A 23,628-nucleotide genomic window follows, 5' to 3' on the forward strand; every position below is an offset into this window, starting at 1 on the left:
CATTTCCTTCTCCAGTAGATTTCCCCGACCCAAGGATTGAACCCATATCTTCTGAATCGGTGAGCGGATTCTTTACTGCTGAGCTGCTAGGGAAGCCCTATCGTCATTACAGCAGCCAACACTCATGGGGTGGCTATTGTGTCTGGCACTGTGCTGAGCGGTACATGCACTACCTCATTTAATCCTGGCCTCAAAGGAGGTATTATCATCAACTCTCACAGATGAGGGAACTGAGGTTCAAAGAGGTGATATAACTTCCTCAAGGTCACACAGCACATCAGGAGCAGAGCTGGGATTCGAACCTAGGCAGTTTGGCTCCAACAGAGGCTATACTATTAACTTCCTGTGCCTCTGGTTGGGGAGGGTGTAGGGTGCTGGTACAGGAAGCAGGGGCAGACCCCCACCTCGTCCACGGGACTTGGCTCCCGGCTTCACGATCCAGATGTTGCGATCTCCTTCCATGTCCATCTGGGGCACCACAGCCCGCAGCTGCTGCAGGATGTCCTCACAGCGCTGGACCTGAGTGTCGAGGTACCTGAGTTCTGCCCCCTCGCTGTGGGGAGATGATGGGACTTGGGCAGGGCTGGGCCTGGGGGCATCCTGGTGAACAAGGCAGGGGGAGACACAAGCCCCCTGGCCATGGTCCCACCAGCTTTGGTCACACCCTTCCCCTCGAGACCCAGACAGGGCTCTCCCAATCCTCCACCCCCACCTTCAGGCTGTGCCCCCGATCCACCCTGCCCAGGGCATCGTCCCCAACTGCTGGAATGGGACTTCTACCTACCGTATCCCCTCCCACTCCAATACTCCACCTTCTGCCACCTCTCTCTCTATTATATTAAAACTGCTCTTTGGCAGAATTTAATCATACCAGCATCAAATGATGAGGCACCTCTACATGCCAGGCACTGTGCCAAGGGCTTTACATACATTATCACTAATCCATCTTCGGGGAGATGTTATTGGTCCCATCTTAGAGAAGTATAAACTGAAGCTTGCAGGGTTAAGGGATGTGCCCAAGGCCACACACTGAGTTAAGAGGCTGAGCCAGGATGCAAACTCTAGCCTGCCTGAATCTTTCATCCACAACTGTTTTTGGAGGTTCACTCCTCTCCTAATCTTTAACCTAACACTGGTAGATAGGCAGGCCCTTTCCTCATCTAATTCTTTTCTTGCACAACTATATCATACATCTCCTAGATTTATTTCTCTTCCCATCACTTACCACCTGACACCTACACTTATTTGGTGACTGCCTGTCTCTGCTCACTCGAATGTAACCTCTATGAGACCAACTTTCTGTAGTCGTTATTCTCTGTTAGACTCCCGTCCCCAAGTAGTACCCCAGCACTTATCAGGTACTCCCTAGAAATTTGTTAAATGAATGAATGGTTGGATAAGGAAGTCTCTGGCAGCGACTGGGCTGTATGGATAAGAGTTCGGGGACAAAGAGGAACCTGATTCCTACAGGACACGAAATGTCCTCAACTAAACCAAGTCACAAAACATCCCAGATGGCGGCCTCAGCCAAACTCTCCCACTTCTTTTCTTTTGACTGAACAGGAAGGAAGCCTCCGCTAGATGGTAACCTCTCTTTTAACATCTCTTGGATGTTAAAGAGGCTGGAGCCTCTTGGATATCTCCAGCCACAGAGAACTTATCTCTGTTACTAAGGCTGGCATAGCAGTGGCAGCTGGGCAGTGCTGGGAACAAGGACAATCAAATGGAGGGGTCTTGGCAAGGCCTCCTTTTCACACACGAATCCTGGCCCTTCTATTTCCACAAGGTTTGCTGGAAACGTTTCTGTGGCCATGGCATAAAGAATATACTGAGCAAATCTGTGATCTGGCCCAGGAAAGTGTCACATGGCAGTGGCAGGGACACATGCAATCTGAAAAAGCATATTCAACATGACAGTATGATTTTATATTTAGTTAAAAAAAAAAAAATTAGTTCTGTGGAAAGTGGACCTGATGGTCAGGGGATGGGGAAAAAAAAAGCCTGGTTGGTGAGTTGTAGATTTGTTTTTAAAAGCTGAGAAGCAGCAATAAATATTGACTTAATTAATGTTAATTATCTAACAATTCAGTGCAATGTTACATGAGGTAATATTTTATGTAATCCTGATTTTTTTTTTAATTAACTTTTTTTTTTGGACTGCTTCATGTAGCATGTGGAATCTTAGTTCCCCGAGCAAGGATTGAACCTGCACCCCATGCACTGGAAGCAGAGTTTTAACCACTGGATGACCAGGGAAATTTCCTAATCCTGCTTTTGAGAGGTTCCTTCAGCCCTCGACCTGCCCCACATCCAGAAATGTAAAGGACTGACATTATTTCCACCAACTATTCTAACTCAGTCCTGACGATTCTTTTTCTTTCTTTTTTTAAATATTTTTAATTTATTTGGCTGTACTCGGTTTTACTTGCTTTCTTTGTGGCATGTAGGCTCTTTTAGTGGCAGCATGTGGAATCTAGTTCCCTAACCAGGGACTGAACCATGGCCCCGTGTATCAGGAGCTTGGAGTCTTAGCCACTGAATCACCAGGGAAGACCCCCAGTGATTCTTAATTTCAGAAGGGCAGCTTTATGTTTTCTGGCAGCTAAGGGGAAAGTATGGGATCACCTAGTTTTCCTTCTCTAATGTTTAAAAAAAAGATACAAATGAATTATTCATCAATGATGTGGGTTTGCTGGCTAAGTCATTTGTTCAAAGTTCATGTACTAGTTCTTCAGTCTTCCCTATCAATCATTAAATCTGTCTGTTTCTTTCTATTCTAACACCACGCCACCTGAGGCCTTTAGCCCTCCCCCTGACTTGCTCCAAGTCTCCTCGCTTGAGCTGTCTGCTCGTGAGGGCACGGATTTTGCTTCATTTCTGGAGTCTTGCACAATGCCTGGCACATAGGAAGGGCTCAGTAAATGCTGAGTAGTTTTCTTGCCTTCAGGCCCTCTTCCTGCCAGTTTTTCCTGCACACTGTGCTGAACAGCATCTCCCTACAACAGGCCCAGGCCCATCTCAATACTCCTTTCCTCTGCTCAAGAATCTTTCCCCACAATGTGTCCTGAAAATACAACCACTAAAGATTCTTGGGGCAGGGGACTGGGGTCACATAAGTACAGGATACACTGCACACTCTGTCTCTCTTGGGAGTTTACACCATCTTCTGAAAAGTCCTCTATCAAGGAAACCTATTTTAACTTTGTTCAACCCAGTGTTTTCCAAATGTGACTGGCCACAAACCCCTTTTTTCACAAACTCCATTTCAGCATATAGAACTAGCATGCTATATAATAGGCTTTGCAAAATGCTGGTTTCCAGGATAAAATCTAAATGACCTAACAGAGTCTTACTTTGTGAATGAATACTATGAGTCAGTGCTGAGCACATCATAAAAATTACCCTGTCTAATCCTACCTTTGAGGCAGAACATTATTTTTAAACCTATTCTGCACTTGAGAAAAGCAAAGATCAGATAGGTTAGTGAGATTCCCAAGGTCACAGAGCTTGGAAAGAGCAAAGGCAGAACTTGAACTCAGATCTGTCTGACAGCACAGGCCATGCTACACCGAGATCTGGGGAAGAGTAGTTTGGACCCTAATATGAAGCCAGTGAGAACTCCTGAGGGTTCTGGAGGAGAATAGTAGGGTGAATGAAAACAGGGAGACTTGGGGAGGAGCTGGGGGCCGTGGGCATTCGACAGAGAGGTTCTGTCCCTGACCATCAGCTGGGAACATGAAAGCTGCCCGAGAGCACGCCCCATGGCCCGGGCTGCAGAGGCACTCACTGGACCACTTGGTAGTAGCGCTGGAGGAAGAGGGACCAGCCTTCAGGGCCCAGGCAGGGCGGGGTCACCACGTCCTTGTCGATGTCCAGATGCGCCAGGTTGTTAAGGTGCTCCTCGCAGGCACACAGAGCCTCATCCACAAACTCTGGGGACACCAACACTGGCTTCTTCTCCTGTTTCTTTGGCTGCTTGTCTCCTGTAGAGATGGGGTAGAGGTGGGGGCTGTCACTATCCCACGCTCCACAGCTCCCACTGCCCCAAGGCCTGTCACTTACTCGTGACTTCACCAGAAACACACCTGCAGTCCCTACTGCTGTGGGACCTGCCACTCACCTGGGGCTTTGTTCTAAATTCACCTGTGGTCTCAGTGTGCATCCTTGCCCCTCACTGTGCAGGACCTGTCATTCATTTGAGGCTCCATCCTAAATGACCCCAAAGCATCTCAGCACCTAGAGTCCCAGCAGACACACCTGTAGCCTCTCTGTGCTTGGGAGCTCTGACACACCTGAGGCCCCTTGAGCCCCTGCTCCTGACACACCCAGGAGACAGCCATGGGGAGGTGTCCCTCTTGAAGAGCCAGGGACTTTCTTCTCACAGCAGAGCTACCTCTCCGTTCAAATCCCTGAGGAATTCTGGGAACTCTGGCTGATGGGCCTCTGGCTACAGGATGGAAGCTGTGAGGTAGGAGCTAAGTCCAGAAAGGGAAAGGGCCAGCAACTGGTTGAGCCGACAAGTAGGGAGAGACTCTCTGGGTCCCCCTTCACACGGCACGAGGGGTCCTCAGACTATATGCAACTACATGGTTTTACTGCTGCCTCTCCTCACAGATCTGAGCTCCCCACAGGCAGGGACGGACCATGTCCTCTTAAGTCTGTCCTCTCTAGAGCACTCTGCCACACGCTAGGCCCATCGGAGGACTGAGCGAGGCAGTGGGTCAATTAACAGATAGGAAGACATGTGGGTAAGTGGGTGGGTGGGACAGAAGAATGATGAGTAGATGGGCCAGAAGATAGATTAAGTGGTGGATGGCAGGATGGAAAAGAAGTACACGGATGGGGAGGCGGGTCTGTGGAAGCATAAGTAGGTAGATAGGCAGGAAGGTGGAGTGGGTGGATAGGCAGTATGGAGTTGACAGAAGTAGGTGAATGAACAGATCGACAGTGCGGGGAAGGATGAATGGATGGATGGGTGGATGGGTAGGTGAATGTGAGATGGGTGGGTAAGTAGGTAAGCAGATGGATGAATAGACTGTGGACAGAAAGAAGGGGAGATGTATGGAAGAGTGGGTAGGAAGGGGTGGTGGATGGGCAGACGGATGAGAAAAATACCATGACAGATGGGTGAGGTGTGCTGGGTGGGAGGATAAATGGTTAGGGGGGCAGAGGTGACCACAGTACTTACTTGGGGCCTCCTCTTCTTCGACAGAGTTTGACTTCCACTCGCACTTTACCACCAGCTTGAGAACGTTGCGGGCAGCTGTCAGCCAGAAGTCCTCTGCTCCCGGGGCAGGGGATACCCTCCTCAGCCCCTAGGCTCCAGGCCTGTTCTGGTTCCGGAACCTGATCATGACCTGCCCCACTCTGGATCCGGAACCTGACTACCGTTTCTGGCTCTAGAATCCCACTTAGAACCTGGCTTCTGTTTCAACTGTGGAACGAGCCCCTGAATCTGACCTGACTTGGCTCATATTCCACCTTCAGAATCTTGCTTGGTTCTGCTGTCTGATTTCTCCTCCTCTGTTCCTGATCCACTTTTTTTTTTTTTTTATTGTGCATGTGTGTGATTTTCTATTTTTTTAATTTGAAGTATAGTCGATTTACAATGTCCTGATCCACTTTTGATACTTAATTCTAGCCTGAGAAGCAGACCTTGCCCCAAATCTATATAGGATTTGGAGACTAATTTAAACCTAGCGTCTAATGTGGATCCAAATTCTGACCTGAATTTACAGCGTGTGCTGGAGTTGGAGCCTACTCTGTCCGTGAGCCCCAAAGTCTAGAAACTTTTCTTGGAACTAGACTTGGAACCAGATCTAGTCAGTGGAATCTGACAGGGGGCTGGAACTTATTCTGGATTCCAAACTCAACTAGGTGACCAACTTTTAGAATCTGCTCTAGAAAATAAGATAAACTATGTCAGCTCTTCTGGAGGTCTGGGGTGACCAAGGTCGGGGGGCTCATTAAGGGAGGCACATAAGGGAAAGATGAGGGTTGGGGATGGAGAAGGAAATCTGCTGGGGCAGATGAGGGCATGAGAGAGGCCCTTTGCTCTCCAACACCAGCCAGGGCTTTAGCCCTCCTCCTTCGGCTTGAGGGGCTAGGCATGGGGCTGGTATCTCCTTACCTATGAAGGCCTTTTTGTCATCCTCAGCCCCCAGGCGGTAGCAGCGTGGGAAGAAGGAGTCGGCATCAGCCTCATCGAACCACGGCAAATTCCGGAGATTGAGACACAGACCCACCTATGGAGTCAGCCGCTGAGGAGGCAGGGTGGGACTTGCCCAGGGGGCCTCCAAGGGACTCTCCACACTGGGCACCCACCCAGAGAGCTCAAGGGGATGCTGTGTGGACAGGCTCAGAGCCTCTGCCCCACTTGCTAGGCTCATATCCAACTCCACATGACGCTCATGTGGTTCCCTTTGCCCAGAATGCCCCGCATCCTTCCAAGCCACCCTTTTGCATCCTTAAAAACCTGCCTCTTTGAGGAATCCTTCCCAATCCACACTAACAATAGACCAGCAGGTCCCAATTATAAAGCCTATCATTCTTGCCATAACCCTAGAGGATAGGTCTTACTGGAATTCTTATTTAAAGAAGAGGAGCCTGAGGTTCAGAGAGGTGAAGTCACTTAACCAAGACAAGATATAATAGAACCATCAGCCAGACAGTTTCTACTTAGGAGAGAAGGGTCCTCCTGCTCACAATCATTGGCCATGGTATTTGTTCTTACTCCAGACCCCGATTGGCTCCTGGAGTCTATTTACAGTCACCATGTCTATATGTGCCAGACATGCTGCACAGGTTGGATTTGAACCCAGGTGTGTCCAACTCCCACTGAATCACGTACTTCCCCACCTCCGGAGAACTCTTACTGACAAGGAGAACAGAAAAAGGGACTGCCAGCCCAAGAGCTGGGGGGTTGGCAGCTGCATGCCTGCGCTCTGAAGAGCTCACCTTTGTGGTAAAGGAGCCTGCCCGAGCATAGTGGTTTATCATCTGATCCTTGGAGAGGAAGCGACAGTCCAGGATGTCCCGACGAGTAGTCCAGATGAAGTAGGGGATCTCGTTCCGAACCATACGTGACTGGGGAGAGGGGAGGAGACAGGGAAGGTTGATGGGGGCACCACGAGGCCTGAGGAAGCTTCTCCCCACCATGCTGAGCAAGGTGGGTGAATGGAGGGAAAGGATCCTCCCAAGGGGGCCTCTAGCTCACATGTCATCTTTTTTAAGTTAAGAAAAGACATCTCTTCCCTTTCGGGCACACACTGGTGAGCAGAGAGCAGGCAGGCTTGCAGCTCTTTCAAGGTGCCCCTAGGCTGTGACTAAACCCCACAACTGAATGCCACACCTTGTTCTGGGTCTTGGCCGTTAGTGACTTACTCAGTGGCAGGGCAGTGACTCTAAGCTGATGGTCACAGAGCATGTTACAAAGGTTTTCTCATGAGCTCCACTTCTCCCCAACCTTCCCAGAACTCTGGGAGGAAGGATTACTGATAACCAGTAACACCAGGTGCCAGGCCCTGTGCTTAAGCTTTCCATGTCAATTCATTCATTTATTTATTTTTTCATGTCAATTCATTTAATCCTCACCATAACCCTATGTGGTAGGTGCTACCATTATCCCCATTTCACAGATGAGGGAACTGAGGCTCAGGGACTTGTCCCAGGTTCACAATGTTGGGCCGTGTGGAACTGCCAGTCCTCAACCTCATCTGACAGACAAAAATGGCAGTTTGGCATAGTTCAATTCAGAAAGTGGTGGTACGAAGATTCAAAGCCAAGTGTCTTGATCTCAACACACATATCCTCCCCAAATCATATCAGCCTCTTTCAAAAATGTTTAAGTCCTGCCTTCTAACCTTCACTTGCCAAGAATGGAGGAAGATGAACTATGGGGTTTTATTTGGAAGGGGGAATTCCCAGGCCAGCCTCCTCTGTGTCACTCACCACTCCACTGGCCTACCTAGGCTTTAGAGAACCGATCGTTTTTACCGCAGACAGGGAAACTGAGATTAGAAAACGGCTTGTCTGGGGTCACCAAGCTGGACTCTAGTGCTTTCTCCTGAAAGAAGCAGCCCCCTATCCAGCCCGCTGGGTCCTCACCATCAGAGCGTGTGTCCCATGTAGGTCATCAAATTCCAATAACTCATCGAAGTCAAACAGCTGTGGTGGCCGGAATGCCTCCTCCTCATCTTCATCCTCTGTAAATGTACAGCCCATGTGTGGAAAGGCCCCGGTCCCCGCCCCTCAGCCCCACATCAAAGCCTCAACTTTGAGACAGTGAGAAGCAAAGCAAAGGGACTCAGGCAGCTTGTGGGAAGGGAGGGATATCTCACCATCCTCAGCTGTGTCACTGTCACCCATTACCGAGCTGTCCAGATCCTTATGTGGTTGTGGCAAAGTGGTACCCAAGTGATGGACCATCTTCTTCTCCACCCAGCCCCTTTGGCGCAAGAGGCACCGGATCACAGGGTAGCGACCTTGGATCATAAAGATCTTCTTCTGCTATAAGGTGACAGAAGAATACTTTTTCAGTTAAGTATAGCCTAAGTGCTGGTCACAGGGGAGATAATAGTGAGCCAGACAGCTATGGTCTCTGCCTTCATGAAATTTATATATTCTAGTAGGAGAGACAGACTGTAAACAAGCAGAAAAATAATCTGCATAATCATATTAGCAACTATATTTTCTAATATTTATTGAGCGTTTACTATGTTTTAAGCACTTAAATACATTACTAACAACAATGTATATTTTTAAGACACTGTTATTCCCACTTGGGGATTCCAAGGTGGTGAAGTGGTAAAGAACCCGCCTGCCAATGCAGGAGATGCTAGAGAAACGGGTTCAAATCTTGGGTTGAGAAGACCTCCTGGAGGAGGAAATGGCAACCCACTCCCAGTATTCTTGCCTGGGAATCCCATGGACAGAGAAGCCTGGCTGGCTGCAGTCCATGGGATCACAAAAGAGTCAGACACGACTGAGCACCCGCATGCAACCAATCTCTACTTAACTGGTTATGAAACAGAGGCGTAGAGACACTGAGTAGCTTAGCCACCCAGTGGTTAAGTGAAAGAGCAGGAATTAACATCCAGGCTGGGAAGCTCAAGAAATAGGATTTTAATGGGGATCCAGAGAATCAATCGGGAAGCTGAGAAGGAGCCAGAAATGTACCGAGCTGGGCAAATGGCAGTTAAGGCAGAGGGAAAAGCACGTGCAAAGGCCTTGAGGCTGGAGGGGTCAGAAGGAACTGGAAGGGAGCCAGGGTATATGGAGTGTGGAAAATGAGGGGAGACCTCCTAGGAGGTGTGTGGAAGGCACTGACGGCCTTGGAATGAACTTGGATTTTATATTAAGAGCAGTGTGAAGCAATAAGGTGAAGGAAGGGAGTGACATGGTTGGAGGCTGTTAAGTGTGGCTTGCTGTCCTATGGAAAACAGATGGGGGGAAGGAGACTAGTGAGAAGGCTGTTGCAGTTTCTCTAGGTGCCTCCAGCAGAGATGGGAACAAGGTGGGAGTTGAGATTCCTTTTGGAAATAGAGAGAAGTTTTGCTATTAGGATTAGATGTGTGGGTGAGGGAACAGAAAGATCAATTTCCTGGCTCGAGCAACTGGGAGATGGAAAAGACCCAAGAGCAGGGAGAAGAATGGGTCTGGGCAGGAAAATGAAGAGTATGGTTTAAGACATGGGTTTGAAATGCTTTGATGCTCCCTCGATGGAGATGTCAAGTGGGGGACTGGATCCACAGAGCGGTGCAGTCAGAAGCCAGGCTGGGCTGGAGAGGGAATGAAAAGAGTGCAGGATGGATTGAACTCACAGCCAAGGAGACAAATGTAGAGAGGGGTCCAGGGAAACAGGAATGTCCTGAGAAGTCTTCAGAGGCAACTGAAAAGTAGCTGCCTGGGAGGGAGAAAGGAAAAGCAAGTGTGCAGACAGCCAAGAGGAAAGGTGTGTTGGTGCAGAATGACACAAGGTGCCAAACCAAGGTCAGGACAGAAAAGGTGGATCTGGCTCCTTAGCGGTCACCAGTGACCTTAACTAGAGAGGTTCCTGATGAGAGTGGTGAAGGACAGGGACCCAGAGTGGTGGGGCCTGAGGACTGAAACCCAGACAAAGAAGTTGAATTCTGCCAAGAATTTTGGTTGTGAACGGGGTGTTGAAAACTGGAGAAGTATTTGAAGACAGGCGTGGGATCAGGGTTTTTTCTTCTTTATTTTCTAAGGAGGGGAGAATATAGTGCAAGGAGGCAGGGTGAGCCACCCTCCAGGCTTTTTCTAGCCCCTCCCCCAACCCCCTCCAACCTTGACAGCTCTCTCCACGTGGATCTTGGCGTTTCTGAGCCGGCCCATGTGTTGAGACGCCTTGGAGAATCCTCGCCAAAGGACAAGAGAACCTGCAGAAAGATGCGGAGTAGGGGTGGGGTAGGCACCCCTTCTTTCTCCACCCTTCATCCGATGCCTATCCTCTACCGCTCCTCTCCGGTTCCCGGGATTCTCATGTCCGCCCCAAGACTCAGCCCTGGGCCAGGAGGGGCGAGCCGCAAGTGGCCTCACCGTCCAGGGGCGGGGCGTCCTCCTGGGCCCGGGTAGGCGAGGGCCCAGGGAGGCGGGGATTCTCGGCGCCCTGGGCGTGGCTGTCGTGGGCCGAGGGCCGGAGGGCGCAGTCTAGGCGGCGCGCTGAGGCTGGGCTGCAGACCCAGTCTTGGCCGTGCGCCGGACCCTTCTCTGGAAGCCGGAACTCGGAGTGGCGCGCCCTGGGCCATGGGGCGGGGGAAGTGGCGCGGCGCTCGAGCGGCTGCGGCTTCCGTGGCCAGCTGCACACGGGGCCCCGCTCCTGGCGGTACCAGGCGGTGGAGTCCGGCTGTGCGGCCCCCAGCTCCCCCGCCCTCAGGAGCAGCGCCGCGGTGGGCCCCTGCATGAGACCCTCGCCGCGCGCGCGCGCATTCCCTGGGCCCCAGAGCCCGCCTCCCCTCCGCGCGCAGCCGCGTCTCGCGGGAGCGTCCTGCGGGGGCCTGAGCTGAACCCTCCGTTCTGAAGCCCCGCCCTCTGTTTTTTGTCGCCTTAGAAACGATTCCCCTGGCACAATCAGGCCTCGGGTGGCGGTTCGGGGGTCTACTTCCAGCGGGGCCAAACTCGGGGCCTTGCCTGCCCCAGACCCTTCATGAATGGGGCACTGAAGCTGGAAGCATAGAGCACTGGCTGCCCCACCAGTTTCTAACAGGGTCCTGATTCCTTATCCAGCGCTTCCTGGGGCTTCAGTTATTCCACAGTAGTCAGCGAAGACCACGTGCTAGGTAGTGGGCTAGGTGCTGGGGATCAGAAGAACAAACTACACGTGGCCCCTGATTTCATGGCGCTTACTGCCCGGTGGAGAGGAAACAAAAAGCAAGCAACAGAGGAATAACACAGGTGTTTTATACTTTAGCTAAAGTGGTCAATGATGTCCTTTCTGAAGGGGTGACATTTAAACTGAAACCTACTGAATGCAAATTGGTGAGGAGTTGGCCAAGGGAGGAATAGCATTCCAGGGAGAGGGGTCTCTGCAACAGCCCTGAGAGGGTAAGAACTTTTCTGGGGGAACTAAAAGGAAGCCGACCAGACCTGCAGCTCCTGGCAGATGGAGCTTGGGTAAGGTCCTTGGGGGTAGATTTGAAAGCCAGGGCAGTATTATGGGGAAAATAAAAGGGCAGAACCCCCAGACCCTCCCCCCCCCCACCGCCCCCCGCAAAAAAAAAAAAAAAAAACAGCACTTGGAAATAGAAAATAAGTATCGTTTCAATCTACCAAAAAAACAAGTTATGCAACAGCCCTCAAGACAAGACGGTAAGCAACCTTTTTGGATTGTATGAAACAGTATGAAAACTGTTACACCCTCAAATGTCACAGGTGAGAAAAATAAGGTTCCAAGATGTTAAATAATTTGCCTTAAATCGCATAGCAGAGCCCTGGAACCCAGGTCTGACTCCAAAGCCCCACTCTTAAACACAAGTCTGTAAGGGTTGCCTATCAGTCATGCAAGTACCAAATGGACAGTGTGAGAGGCAAACTCTAGCAATGCCCTCTCAAGCAGATTCCAGGAACCCAGCTCTGTCAATCACTGATAGATTGGCTCACACAAGTGAAGGTGGGTCCTCCACAGACCTCTCTAGTCAACCCCAACCACTAAGATCACCCTTTCTCAACCCTGCGGCTAATGACTGGGCTTCCCAAAAGGTATGCCCTCAGGAGAGGACTGGCTGATTGGAGACCATCCAGTCTGTTCTGATCAGCCAGCAAATTTGGTTTTAGCTCTGAACCCTGGCAGATGGATCCGTGACAAACTAGAATTCTGGCTGGCTCACCCAGGCATTGCTGTCCTGTGAGGGTTGAGTGAGCAGCTGCCATACTCTAGTGGATGTCCAGCTTCACTGCACCTTCACGTGAGCAACAATCACTGCAAAGCTAGGCCATGGCCGTGTGCCCCACAGAAGGGCACACCTAATTCTGCAAGACAGGAGGGGGAGGTCACAGAGGTAATGTCATAAAGGGGATGAGAGCAGTCCCCACCCCCAACCCCTCCTTGCTTTAAACAGTACCTTGTCCTGTTTCAAGAGACCCATTTTGGCCATATGGAAGACTCTTTTCAAAACTCAGCAGAGCCCAACTCTTCTCAAACTTTTCTTGGCATCCTCTTCCATAAAGATAACCCCCTGTGGGCTCCCACTGACTTCCATTAGTGAACATGAAACACTTCAATGCACCTCTTTATTTACATATGCAACACTTCCACTGGCCCCCAAGTCTGAAACAGGGATGTCACCCCCCACAACCAGCACAATGGAAGTTACCAACAGCTTGGATACTGGGCTGGTGGAAAGATCAGTCATTGTTTATTCACTACTTGTAATGGCAGGTACTGTGTCAGACTGACATTATCTCCACTTTATAGATTTAAGAAACTGAGGCACAGAATATAAATAACTTGCTCAAATTCTTAAGAATAGGACTCAAACATAAGTTTTTGGTTTTTTTTTTACTCCAAGGTGTAAGAGGCTTTAATCCTGTCCAACAGAATTTTCTGCAATGATGGAAATGTTTTATCTACGACCGTGTGATGTGGTAAGCATTAGCAGCCATGTAAGTGTTGAGCACTGGCGGGACTGAGGCAATAAATTTTAAATTTTAACTGTAATAATTTAAATAGCCACATGTGGCTAGTGATCAGTATCACAGCACAGGTAGAGGCAGATGTCTTACATCTGAATTCCACCCTCTTGCTCACTAGCTGGGAGATTTGGGGCAAGCTGCTGTATCTCATGATACCTCAGGTTTCTTAGCCATGAAATGGGATTATTTCTCTGTTACATTCTAGCCCACATGAGCTCACTATGTGAAAAGGGTCAAAACTCTATACAGGTAGAGAGCAGTTTCAGAAATGGGTACAGCCTGGACTGTAATGGGTCTCTCGGATTAGGGCCTTCCAGCAGGGCTACTGTCAGAGGCCAATCACAAGGCTGTCTCTGGTGGGGACCCCCAGGCCCAAGTGCCTGCCACATGGTCTTAAGGAACAGCTCCACCTCCTTTCATCACATATACACACAGAGCACAGACCTCATGCAGCCCCAGAGGGGCAAAAAGAGACTTTAATTGGGGGAGGGAGGACCCACCAGAATAAGAAAAGGTACAGCGAGCGGGGGAGCAGAGGAGCCAGAGCAGGCAGGAGGTCCTGGCAGGGATGCTCTGGAGGACTCACCTCTCCACCTCTAGCACAGGCACTGCACTGACAGACAAGGCGAAACAGCGACCCCTCCCAGCTGCGAGGGCACGAAGCGGCCCCTGAGGCCGAAGGCTGCCTAGCTTCTAGGCCCCAGCTCCTTCCTAGGTGTGGCTGGTGGCCAGCAGTTCAGCCCTTGTCCCCAATCAGTGCTGGGTGGCCAACTGCAGGCAGGGCTCAGGAAGCTGGTAGAGGGTCCCCACCGCTTCTACTGAGCCTAAGGAGACAGGAGGACGAGGGAGAGGAACACAAGTCTGAAACCCCCCTCCCTCCCCACCTGGAATGGCTCCGGGGAGGAACAGTAGTCGCCTTTTGGCTCCAGGCCCGCCCAGACCCACAGCGACCAATAAGGTACAATCACTGGGACCAGTCACAGCCACTGGAGGTGGAGATTGTTTTTAAAAAAAAAAAAAAAAAAGACAAAAAGGTTACAGTCTCCTACAAGCACAGAGTTTTAAGTTTCAAGACATTAAAAAAAAAAATCTGTCCCGGCCCAGGGGACTGAACATCAGAAGCCAGCCTGACCAGGCACATGTGGCCTCGGGGCAGGTCCACTGCTGCTTTGTGGCCCAGCGAGCAAGCACACCACCCCCCTCCCGCATCTAATGCCCACCCTGACCCAGCTCCCCTCCGCTGCTGCTGCCGCTGCTGTCGCTGCACTGCTCTGGGAAGTTAACTCCAGGACGACTTCACAGAGACACGGGGGATCCTGAGGGGGAAGGCCACGAGATCCAGCCAGGTGGTTTAAAACTGTCAAGAGAACCAAGAGGCAGTGAATGATGGTTATTACTGTATCCTGGCAGGCCTGTTCTGGGGAGGGGGGCTGATCTGTGAGCTGTAACTATACTCACATTTCTGTGGGGCAGGACTAGGTCTGAGGACACACTGTGGGCATGCACTAGTTGGTCCCAAATCAGCAGGCACTGGCCCTAAAACTTAGCATTAGACAAGGCAGAAAAATTATGGGTGACATGGGCTCTTCCACAGCTCCCCTTCATTTTGCCGTGGAGACACCAAAAAGCCTTGTCACAGTGCCTTGCTTGCTGAACTGAGGTTGCCTTCTGTAGAAATGGGGGCTCATGTGCAAATGCCTGGGGATTCAGAAAGGGACCCAGGAGCTGGTGCTTTGCATCAAGCTCTGAGGGGTCCGCCAAGCAGGAGAGGCCCTGGATATGCTTTGTGCCCTCAAATATCCCCCACAGTGCCCAGACCCGCCCTGGACATTTTATAGACCAGATGCTGTGGACTTCTGGCCCACTTGCTAAACTCAGCCCAAAGATGAGCACTGTCTGGCTCACAGTGTTTCAAAGATTATGAACTAGTTGCTATGAATATGAATTAGACAACCTTGAAAAAACAGAAGACACTGCACACAAATCCAGATTCTGAAATTATTTTGATGAAGCCAGAGGGCTGGAGCTGTGTGGTGGTGACCCTCCTAGGGTGAGGCATGTGCTCCCTAGGTCCCCACAGAACCCACCTCACTCATGCACATAATGGCCTGAGCCTTACATGCACCTGAGTGTGTCACCCTGCCAGATGCCATGATACTATCTCAGATCTGTGAGTCAGAAAAACTGAGTCCTGGCACCTTCACTTACTGGCTGAGGCACTTTAAATATGTGACAACTTCAAGAGCCCAGCTGATACATCCATGAAATGAGGATAAAGATTCAAAGACTGTTTTAGATATTAAATGAGATATTGCTGATACTTGGCTTTTTGGATGTTTCTTTTGGCCATGCATGTGGCATGTGGAATCTTGGTTCCCTGATCAGGGATGGAACCCGTGCCCCCTGCATTGAAAGTGCAGGGTCTTAACCAGTGGACCACATGGGAAGTCTTTTTTTTCCCCCTGAAATACTCATATGTACTTTTTCAGCTGTGTTACTATAGAAATGCAATTACTGTAACAACTAAATGACTACTGAATGAATGAGCCAATACTAAATTGGGACAAAAACTATTTTTCATTTTCTTCAGTTGAATTCAGAGGCCTGCCCATGCCCTGGCCACATAACCTTTGTGCTATAATACAGGGAGAGTTTACTATGTACCAAGTGATATGCTTTATACACATTTCCTCATTTAATGCTCAACTACACTGAAAAGGTATATACTAATTAACAGTCTCATTTCAGGGTTGAGGAAACTGAGGCTTTGTCAAGAAGTTCTGTAAGATGCCTGAGGAGGCAGTGGACCCGGATGCACACAAAGGTGGTCTGACCCTGCCACCTGTGTGACCTGAACAAGCGTGCTCCCCTGGGTGCACAGCACAGCTACTCTGTACACTGGCTGCCCTCGGTATAATTAAAGCCCAGGGGAAGTGGGTTTAATTTCCATTTTTAGGAGCCTGAGCTCCTTCTGGGCTGGACCTGTATGCACTGGTAGGAGTAAACACTACTTCTACCATCTAGGGATCATAGTCAATTCTGAGTGGAACATGTCAACAAACCAAAGACTGTTTGGAAAAAGAAGGAAAAAAAAAAAAAGGTGGCATGCTGTGAATGTCTAAAAAAGAACTGTGTCATCAGTTCATTAATGTAAACAATCTGTCCTCCTCAGAGGGCTGCAGTCCTTTCTGTCAGGAAGGCACAAACAACTGAAGAGGGATCTGTAGGACTTAAGCCATGAAAATGATGGAAAACAGAGTGAAGAAATCATGACTTTAAGCCTGAGAAACAGATGCTGAAGGAAACTATTCGAGTCTGTTTGAGAAGTGGAATTATACTATGATTAACCGCCCTATATTCCCAGAAAATTCACATGTGGCTTTAACTTGACTCACTCGGGGATGAACAAGATACATGGAAGGACTCTATATATTCTGAGACGTAGAAATGAACGACTAAGAGAGGCACTACCCAGGGCCCTGGAGATGCTCTATAGCTCTCCAAGATGAACCTTGGGGCCCTCCCACACCAAAGCATGGGGCTGACCTGCTGCCCACCAGGGTTCCTAGAGGCCTCAGAAAATATTTATGCACAGTTGGCACCATTTCCCCACCAGATGCTAAGTTCTCAGCACAACCTTTAGGTCTTTCTACTTCTGTAAGGAAACCAGGAAGGCCACTTCACTTACATTCTTAAGGAACTCCTCAGCCACAATGCGTGCACGGGCATTGACAGACAGCTTCATCTCACTGATTTCTTTGTCAATTTCCTCCATGAAGTGGATCACAAAGTCCACCAACTTGTGCTTATACATCTGTTCTGTGTGGAAGTTGGTGATCAGAAAGCTGATGTCATACCCCTAGGGAAGGAAGACAGTGGAGAGGAGGGAGAGAATCAACATCCTGGGGCACTTCCTGGCCAGGCCCTCTATGTCACTCAGCCACATGCTTCCAGCTGACCTCCCAAGCTACACACCCTTCAGGCAGCAGCCCATCTGCTCTGGTGGCGATGTGTATGCTGGATCCAAGGAACTAACAGGTGGATCAACTGATCCCAATTGAGAATTTTGTCTGGCAGACTATCTGTGGTATAAACAATTGTGTTCAGAATGAATCAAGGCAGAGTGAAAGGACTTGAAATCTTGTTACAGAAAAATCTCATCAAACAACAGGAACATTTAGTCCAGAGAGAAAAGAAAATGCTGTGGGAGGACGGATTGAGGTTTTTAACTATAGGTCAAACTGTGTAGAACAGCAATTTTATTTATTCTTGGTGGCCCTGGAGGTTAGATCTAGGAACAGGAGAGATTTTAGCTCAGGATAAGGGCGAGTTTGGCCAACAACTAATGTGTCTGACAATGGTGTCCGCTGCTCTGTGTGGTAGTTGCTTAGTCACTGACCGGCAGGGAGTTGAGCAGGCAGAGAATCTGTAGTGAGCGCTCAAGTACAAAGTCAGGCAACAACTGACCCCATATTAACTGTGGCCTTGAGAGACTGACTCAGTTGGTGGCAGAATTTAGAATTCTGATTCGTCATGCCCTTTCTGCCACTACACTATAGGCTCTGGGAAGGTGAGCAATGCACCTCATCTTTTTTTGCCTTTTCCACAGCTGAGACAGACTCAACCTCCTAAGCTGATTCCCCTTATTCTTACTCCAGCCAAAATGAAGACCAATACTCAACTCAGGCTGTGGGTACCCTACAGCTTGAGGAGCAAGCAATCTCAGTTTTAGAAACAATCCCAGGCCACTAGCAGTGGACTCAGTAGTGAATTCTGGGTATTACCAACACATGGATCACACACCTCCACTGGTTTCCTTCGGAGGATAAAGAAGTTCTCTGCTCGCATCATCATGAAGCGCATGAACTTGTGACATAGAATCTTCTCGATTTCATCAGCCTGGTAAAAGCAAAGAAGAAATGTGTTTCCCTAAAGTCATTCCCTAAAGGCCAACAGAAATTTGTAGCCTGGTCTTCTGACCCCAATTTCCCCCACATTCACTGGAGACACTGGGGTTGGGTATTGAAGTCTGAATCATGCAGTAACTGGTTGCCAGCTAAAAGGAAGGTCCACTACATTAGAGCTCTCCAACTTAATGGGGCATTATCATGATCTTGCCTTTACCCATTCCAGAAAGGTAACTCTAACAAACCCAAATCTTATTTTTTTTTAACTTAAAAACACATTTTGGCCACACCATGTGGCATGCAGGATCTTAGGTCCCAGACCAGGGATCGAACCCAAGTCCCCTGTAGTAGAAGCCCAGAGTCTTAACCACTGAACCACTAGGGAGGTCCTGGCAAGCCCCAATCTTTTATCCAATCCTTCCAGAATCCACATCTATATTCAAATCTGCCCTTTTCCAGTCTCATTTCACTAATGCTACATCTTCCAGTCAGTGATACACACTATGAAGAATGTCAGATAACCTTAGATGCTCTCCACTTTAATAACAATGAACATCAAACAATCCCCAAAGTTTTTCCCGGATGAACTCTCAACATTTCTGATGAAAGAATTTTGTATTACAGGCTGGCAAGACCTTAAAAGCTCCCAATATTTATTAATCTCCTCTTTTAACAAAGAGCAGGCACTAGGGATAGAGCTTTCCGGAGGCAAAATTCTAACTCTGCTTTGTTTTCAATGTGCTTGTATTTTAGTGTTGTCCTCAATTCGGCAAGGCATATTGTTTTTCTTTTTATGGTAAATTTAAGTAAAAGAAAATAAGTTAATTGAAAGAAATCTATTAAGTAAAGAAGTAGCCAAGTGGTCCATAAACATGGAAGAAATAATGGGGGTAGTGGGAATGTCAGACATTTGTGAAACAATGAAGAAACATGAAACTACACTTCATTTTCTTACCCTAAATCTCACTTTTGGAGTTTATGGCTATCAAATGGATACCATTACTACTTATTTGTCTGAACTGAACTTATTCTTCATTCATTAGGAAGAGTTTTATGACCTGACACCAAACTGGCCCATAGCCCTGGCTGCTACATTACCTGCCGTCTAATCCAGAGCAAAGCCTAGAAGATAAGGCTTTCCCTTTATTCTACTGATCTGGTAAGTTTAGCAAATCATTTCCTGGAAAGAGAACCTGGGTTTCATTGCACCCTGAATCTGGCATGTTGACCTCTTACAGAAGGGGTCCCTGGCCTCCCCAGGGAGGCAGGGGATCTAGGGTGAGCTTACCTGTTTCACAGCAATGCTGACCCTGACAGAGTTGATGGAGCCTTCAATCAGAACCTTTTCCTTTTCATTCCTGCTGATGGTCACGGGTTGTAGCAGGAGCTCTTTGCTACTCCTGAGAACACAAAATGACAGAGGTCTCTGTACTATAAAAGAACAGAATGGTCAGGGAGACTCCATGGCAGGTTCTAGAATCACTATCTGGGACCACAGAGTCCAAGGAATAAGAGACTCACAAGCAAGGGTGCTCCAAGATGGGGGCCAGAGAGCATGTTCTCCAGCAGAAGAGCACAGGCTCTAGAGTCAGGGTGAAAAGGTTCTGAAATTCAGCCTCCTTTGTTACTTCCGTTGGGCAAGTTATCTGTTGGAATCTCAACTTCCTCATTTGAAACACATCAAAAAGGGTCAAGTGTGTAACAAGTGAGCCCGGCACATTGTAGGAGCTTTACAAATGACAGCTCCTATTTTCTTAACTATGGGCAAACCCATACCCTGTTTAGGGAATGAGAGAGCCTGCCCCTTAGAGATAAGGACAAGCTAAAATCAAACAGTTTGGCCTCCTCTAATAATCAATCCAGAATAATTCACTTATTCAAAATTATGACCCCTCTCAATTCAGTTCCCATTTTGATGCCTCTGGATCCCTCTGACGGTAGTTAACTGTATTGGTGGTGTCTGTGAGCTATTATCCTTTAAAAATGCCTAGTGGAAACCATATATGTTAAGTAGCATAACAGGGCACATTTTAACATCATGTCAGTTTTCTTACATTCAAATCATATCAATTTACTGTGGTAACAATCCTTATCTCAGTTGTATATGTACCAGATTAAACGTCAATGGGGAAAAAAAATTTACTTACAAAACATAAATCAGATAAAATAATCCAAAGTATAGAATATTTGTAGTAGGGGATGGGAGTCCAGTTGTTTGTTTGTTTTTTGAGGGGAGGGATCCTTGATCTTCAAATTTGAGAAGAGCAGAGATGGCATCTCAGATAACTCAATTCTCAAGTCTTCTCCTTAAATTGCTGGAGGGTTCAGTACCTCCTTGGGAGATATTTCCCAAATGGCCCTATGTTGAGAAGTCACAACTTGTGTCAAGCAAATCTTGGCTCCAGAGTAGCTTCTCCCGAGTTTTGTCCTGTCAACCCACTGAGACCCAATTTTCTGAACTTCAAATTGGGAACCATCATTTACCTGGCAGCAAGACAAAAAATGTGAATTGTAGTTGTTGTGACAACTCCAGGATGGAAGTTCATGGCCCCCTCTGACAACAGTCATCTCTGGGTGCTGCATCCATCACCCCCTACCCCCTTTCCTCCCATACCTGACTTCTACTTCCGGCTTGTTGTGTCGTTCCACGACCTGGGAGGAGAAATTCTCCAGGCAGAGGGCAGCCTGCAGTGTGGCCCGCACGGCACTCAGGTAGGGGCGGAGAGTGGCAGTCTGGAGGAAAACCCCAAGGGACAATCAAACTCTGTCTCACAAAATCCACTGATCCCATAGTCCAGCTACACAGGAGCCAGGCAGTACTGAGGTCCTTGGCTCTCAGACACTACAGTGAACAGAACAGACTAGGCCTTCAAGATGTCTTTCATTTTAAGTCTAGAACAGTGGTTCTCAAAAGGAGACCATTTTGCCTACTAGGGGACATACGGCAATGGCAAGACAGTCTTCATTTTCACAACTGAGGTTGGGTAGGAGTTACTGGCATTGAATAGACAGAAGTCAGGGATACTGCTACATAGCTTACAATGTACAACAGAATTATTCAGCTCCAAATAGTGCTGAAGTTGAGAAACTGTGGTCTAGAGGCACACAGGTGAATGACTGTCTTCAATCTGCCCTTTGAGTCAACAAATGTATATATCTATAGTGTGCCAGGCACACGAGGGGTTGGGAATTCAATGACTAAGACCGTTTCTACCCTTACATAGTTCAACCGGGTCAGGGAGACAGACAGTTAACTATGATACAATGGGTAAAATGTGAAATAGTTAAGATTTACAAATCATATTTGCAGAAGAAACTGGTTTTGATTTGAAGATGGAAATAGCATTAGGAGGATTTTACAATGATAAAAACAAAAATGATATTCCCGGTAGAGGAAATGCCATCTAGTAACAAAGGACTATCTTCAATTCCTTGTATTAGCTAAAAGTTCTTTCTCACCCCAGGCCTTCACACATGCTGAACCATCTATCTTGCAGGTTTCTCTCCCCCTTCTTTGCCTAAGTCATCCTTTAGATCTTGGCTTATTCAGAGAAGGCCTCTTCTTTCCTCAGAGGTCCTTCTTGACTTCCCTTTTCATAGCACTTATTATAATTTACGATAATACACCCTTCAAATAGCTCCAAGAAAAGTAATTTTCTCCTTTACTAAACTGAAAGCTCCATGGTTAACAGACCATATCTATTCTATTCAAATTTACATACCCTGCAACTTGCTCAGTCAGTACCTTTCCTATACACTCTTACTCAGTTTCTGTACAATAAGTGAATGAATGAAAAAATAACAAGATTAGAGTAACAAATAGGGGCATTAAAGTAGAAATGAGTACAATGTTGCCAGGAAGCATTTTAGATTCAATGGATGAGGTTGCAAATGGTGGTCCACAGATTCATGAGGAATCTCAAATGCCAGGCTACTGAGTTTAGCTCTTCTCTTAAAAGTCATAAGGAACTTCTGGGGCTTTCTGAGGAGGAAGTTACACAACTACAGCTGCATGGAGACTTTGTGGAGAATGGATTGGAGGAGAGGGAAGTGACAGAGCCAGCAGAGAGGGTTATTTAAGTCGGGTAATGAGAGCCTGGCCTGGGGCAATGAGGGACAAGCAAGATTGTATCTGTCAAAGGTCATAGCAAATCTGAAAAAGGTACATTTTAGGTGGTCAACCCTATGACGTCTGCCCTTTCACAAATGGAATAAGCACCTTGTGTAATACTTCAACAAGTATGCTGTTTAAAAAAATCAAGAGGCATCCCCTCAGTTAAACAACAAAAACAAAAAGAAGATCCCAGGTTTCTAGTTGAGGTAAGAAAACACAGAGCAAGAATAAGGAATACAAGAGAACAAGCAAATTTAGGGAGAGGTGAGTTTTAATCCAGACGCCTAATTTCAAGGTGTCTTCAAGATATCCAGGTGAACCTTCAAAGAGAGCTAGGAAGGCAGATTTAGAAGTTATCATAAATTATATGCTCATGAAGACCTGTACATTAAATAGGTATCGACAGGAAGAGGATAAAGAAGGGGAAGGCAGTGAGCCAAACTCTCAATTGACGTTCAGAAACACCCACAATTATCAAAAGGGATGACTTCCTGAAAGGGAAAGGTCAGCGGCATCAGAGCTTAACATTCCATATTAAGGCTAATACGGTTGAATTCTGACCAGGAAAGGGTCTGCGTGGAGGCAGCAAAAGAGAGATCCTTCAGTGAGGTAAAAGTATGAGCTGGTGGCAACATGAGGAGTGGGATAAGGAAGTACGGAGGCTTCCCTCAGAGAACTGTGGGATCAAGCAAGCGAGAAAGAAAACAGTGTATTTAGTGAAGGTCTACTCTGCGTAGAGAGGTATCCCTACTACATGCCTCAGCGGCCCTACTACGGGCTATAAGGTTACTACGTGCCTTCGAAGCGCTACCACAAACCGAGGAGGAGTCACTTCCGGCTTCCCTTCTTGCCTCAGTATCCCCCACCAGCTTCAAAGGACAGAATAGGACGCCTCAAAGCCTGCTTCTTACGAACGCGTCCCCCGCTCGCCCCTTCCTCACCTCAGCCCCTGCCCCGCCCTCTTTCTCCCAGCCTCAGGGTACCCCCGCACCCCCAGCATCCCTCGGCCCAGGGCCTCTCCGTTGCAAAGTCGCATCTCCCCGAGACCCAGAGCCTAGAGACAGAAGAGCGGGGGTCCCTGGCCCGAGGCCCGGCTCTCTCACCATCGCGGGCGCTGGCTGGGCCGGAAAGCGGAAGTGCGGAAGTGGCCAGCCCCGCGACGCCTGCCCTTTCTCCAGAAGCGCAGCCGCAGTGTCCGCCCGGACGTCCGGACCGTACCATCTGTGTTCCGAGCGGGGGAGGGGGAAGCTAAGAACATTTGGTCCCTCGGAAGTTTTCCCGTTAGGACTGTCTTAGTAGCTTTAGGCTCCTGAAGCTTAAAATCAGTACTCAAGCTTCTCCCGTTCCCCATGGAGCTCTTGCTTGTGACTTTGGCTTTCTCATCTTTTTTTCCGCCGTCTTCCCTCATAGTCATGCAATGGTGCAGCCCGACCTCAGGTTGGGCACCATATTAGGGCA

The 23,628-nt window shown here is 48.4% G+C and overlaps 3 protein-coding genes across 45 annotated transcripts in view; 1 reads left to right on the forward strand and 2 right to left on the reverse strand.

Annotated features, from left to right (window-relative positions):
* The window catches only part of RPUSD3 (RNA pseudouridine synthase D3), a 27,646-nt gene extending 21,082 nt beyond the window's left edge, over nucleotides 1–6,564 (forward strand). For both annotated transcript variants that reach the window (XM_086366456.1, XM_086366457.1), the window contains one exon: nucleotides 6,158–6,564. In XM_086366456.1, the coding sequence (XP_086222582.1) occupies nucleotides 6,158–6,171 (14 nt within the window). In that variant the 3' untranslated portion in view covers nucleotides 6,172–6,564. The remainder of the gene's footprint in view (nucleotides 1–6,157) is intronic.
* TTLL3 (tubulin tyrosine ligase like 3) overlaps nucleotides 1–12,461 on the reverse strand; it is a 23,629-nt gene extending 11,168 nt beyond the window's left edge. For 14 of the 42 annotated variants that reach the window (XR_015151024.1, XR_015151023.1, XR_015151022.1 and 11 more), the window contains exons 1-9: nucleotides 10,558–10,994; nucleotides 10,306–10,397; nucleotides 8,340–8,508; nucleotides 8,107–8,204; nucleotides 6,958–7,086; nucleotides 6,131–6,245; nucleotides 5,189–5,281; nucleotides 3,788–3,983; nucleotides 405–553 (exon numbers count right to left, since the gene is read on the reverse strand). Coding sequence is in view for 34 of the 42 variants with exons in the window: in XM_086366345.1 (XP_086222471.1) it covers nucleotides 405–553; nucleotides 3,788–3,983; nucleotides 5,189–5,281; nucleotides 6,131–6,245; nucleotides 6,958–7,086; nucleotides 8,107–8,204; nucleotides 8,340–8,508; nucleotides 10,306–10,397; nucleotides 10,558–10,921 (1,405 nt within the window). In the remaining 8 variants the exon portion in view is untranslated. Of the gene's footprint in view, nucleotides 1–404; nucleotides 601–3,787; nucleotides 3,984–5,188; nucleotides 5,282–6,130; nucleotides 6,246–6,957; nucleotides 7,087–8,106; nucleotides 8,205–8,339; nucleotides 8,509–10,305; nucleotides 10,519–10,557; nucleotides 10,995–12,344 lie in introns of those variants that run through there. The other 28 variants (XM_086366355.1, XM_086366354.1, XM_086366352.1 and 25 more) reach the window with 8 other exon arrangements.
* Nucleotides 12,462–13,594: 1,133 nt separating this feature from the next.
* On the reverse strand, nucleotides 13,595–23,619 carry ARPC4 (actin related protein 2/3 complex subunit 4). The gene is made up of 7 exons (XM_086368896.1): nucleotides 23,603–23,619; nucleotides 23,274–23,391; nucleotides 20,671–20,789; nucleotides 19,345–19,456; nucleotides 17,953–18,048; nucleotides 16,838–17,008; nucleotides 13,595–14,506 (listed from the first exon to the last, which is right to left on the reverse strand). The coding sequence occupies exons 1-7, from the start codon at nucleotides 23,617–23,619 to the stop codon at nucleotides 14,501–14,503; spliced, it is 639 nt and encodes a 212-aa protein (XP_086225022.1). The 3' UTR covers nucleotides 13,595–14,500.
* Nucleotides 23,620–23,628: the final 9 nt, after the last annotated feature.

The sequence above is a fragment of the Bos grunniens genome, chromosome 22, assembly GCF_055505025.1.
Source record: "Bos grunniens cultivar Pamir isolate PY7600 chromosome 22, Bosgru_T2T1.0, whole genome shotgun sequence".
NCBI lineage: Eukaryota > Metazoa > Chordata > Mammalia > Artiodactyla > Bovidae > Bos > Bos grunniens.

Coding starts and splice junctions, on each gene's coding strand:
- ARPC4 (XM_086368896.1), bottom strand. Junction 20,790..23,273: donor CCCAGCCAGCGCCCGCGATG/GTGAGAGAGCCG, acceptor GTTTTCCTCCAG/ACTGCCACTCTCCGCCCCTA. Junction 18,049..19,344: donor TCAGCATTGCTGTGAAACAG/GTAAGCTCACCC, acceptor TGCTTTTACCAG/GCTGATGAAATCGAGAAGAT.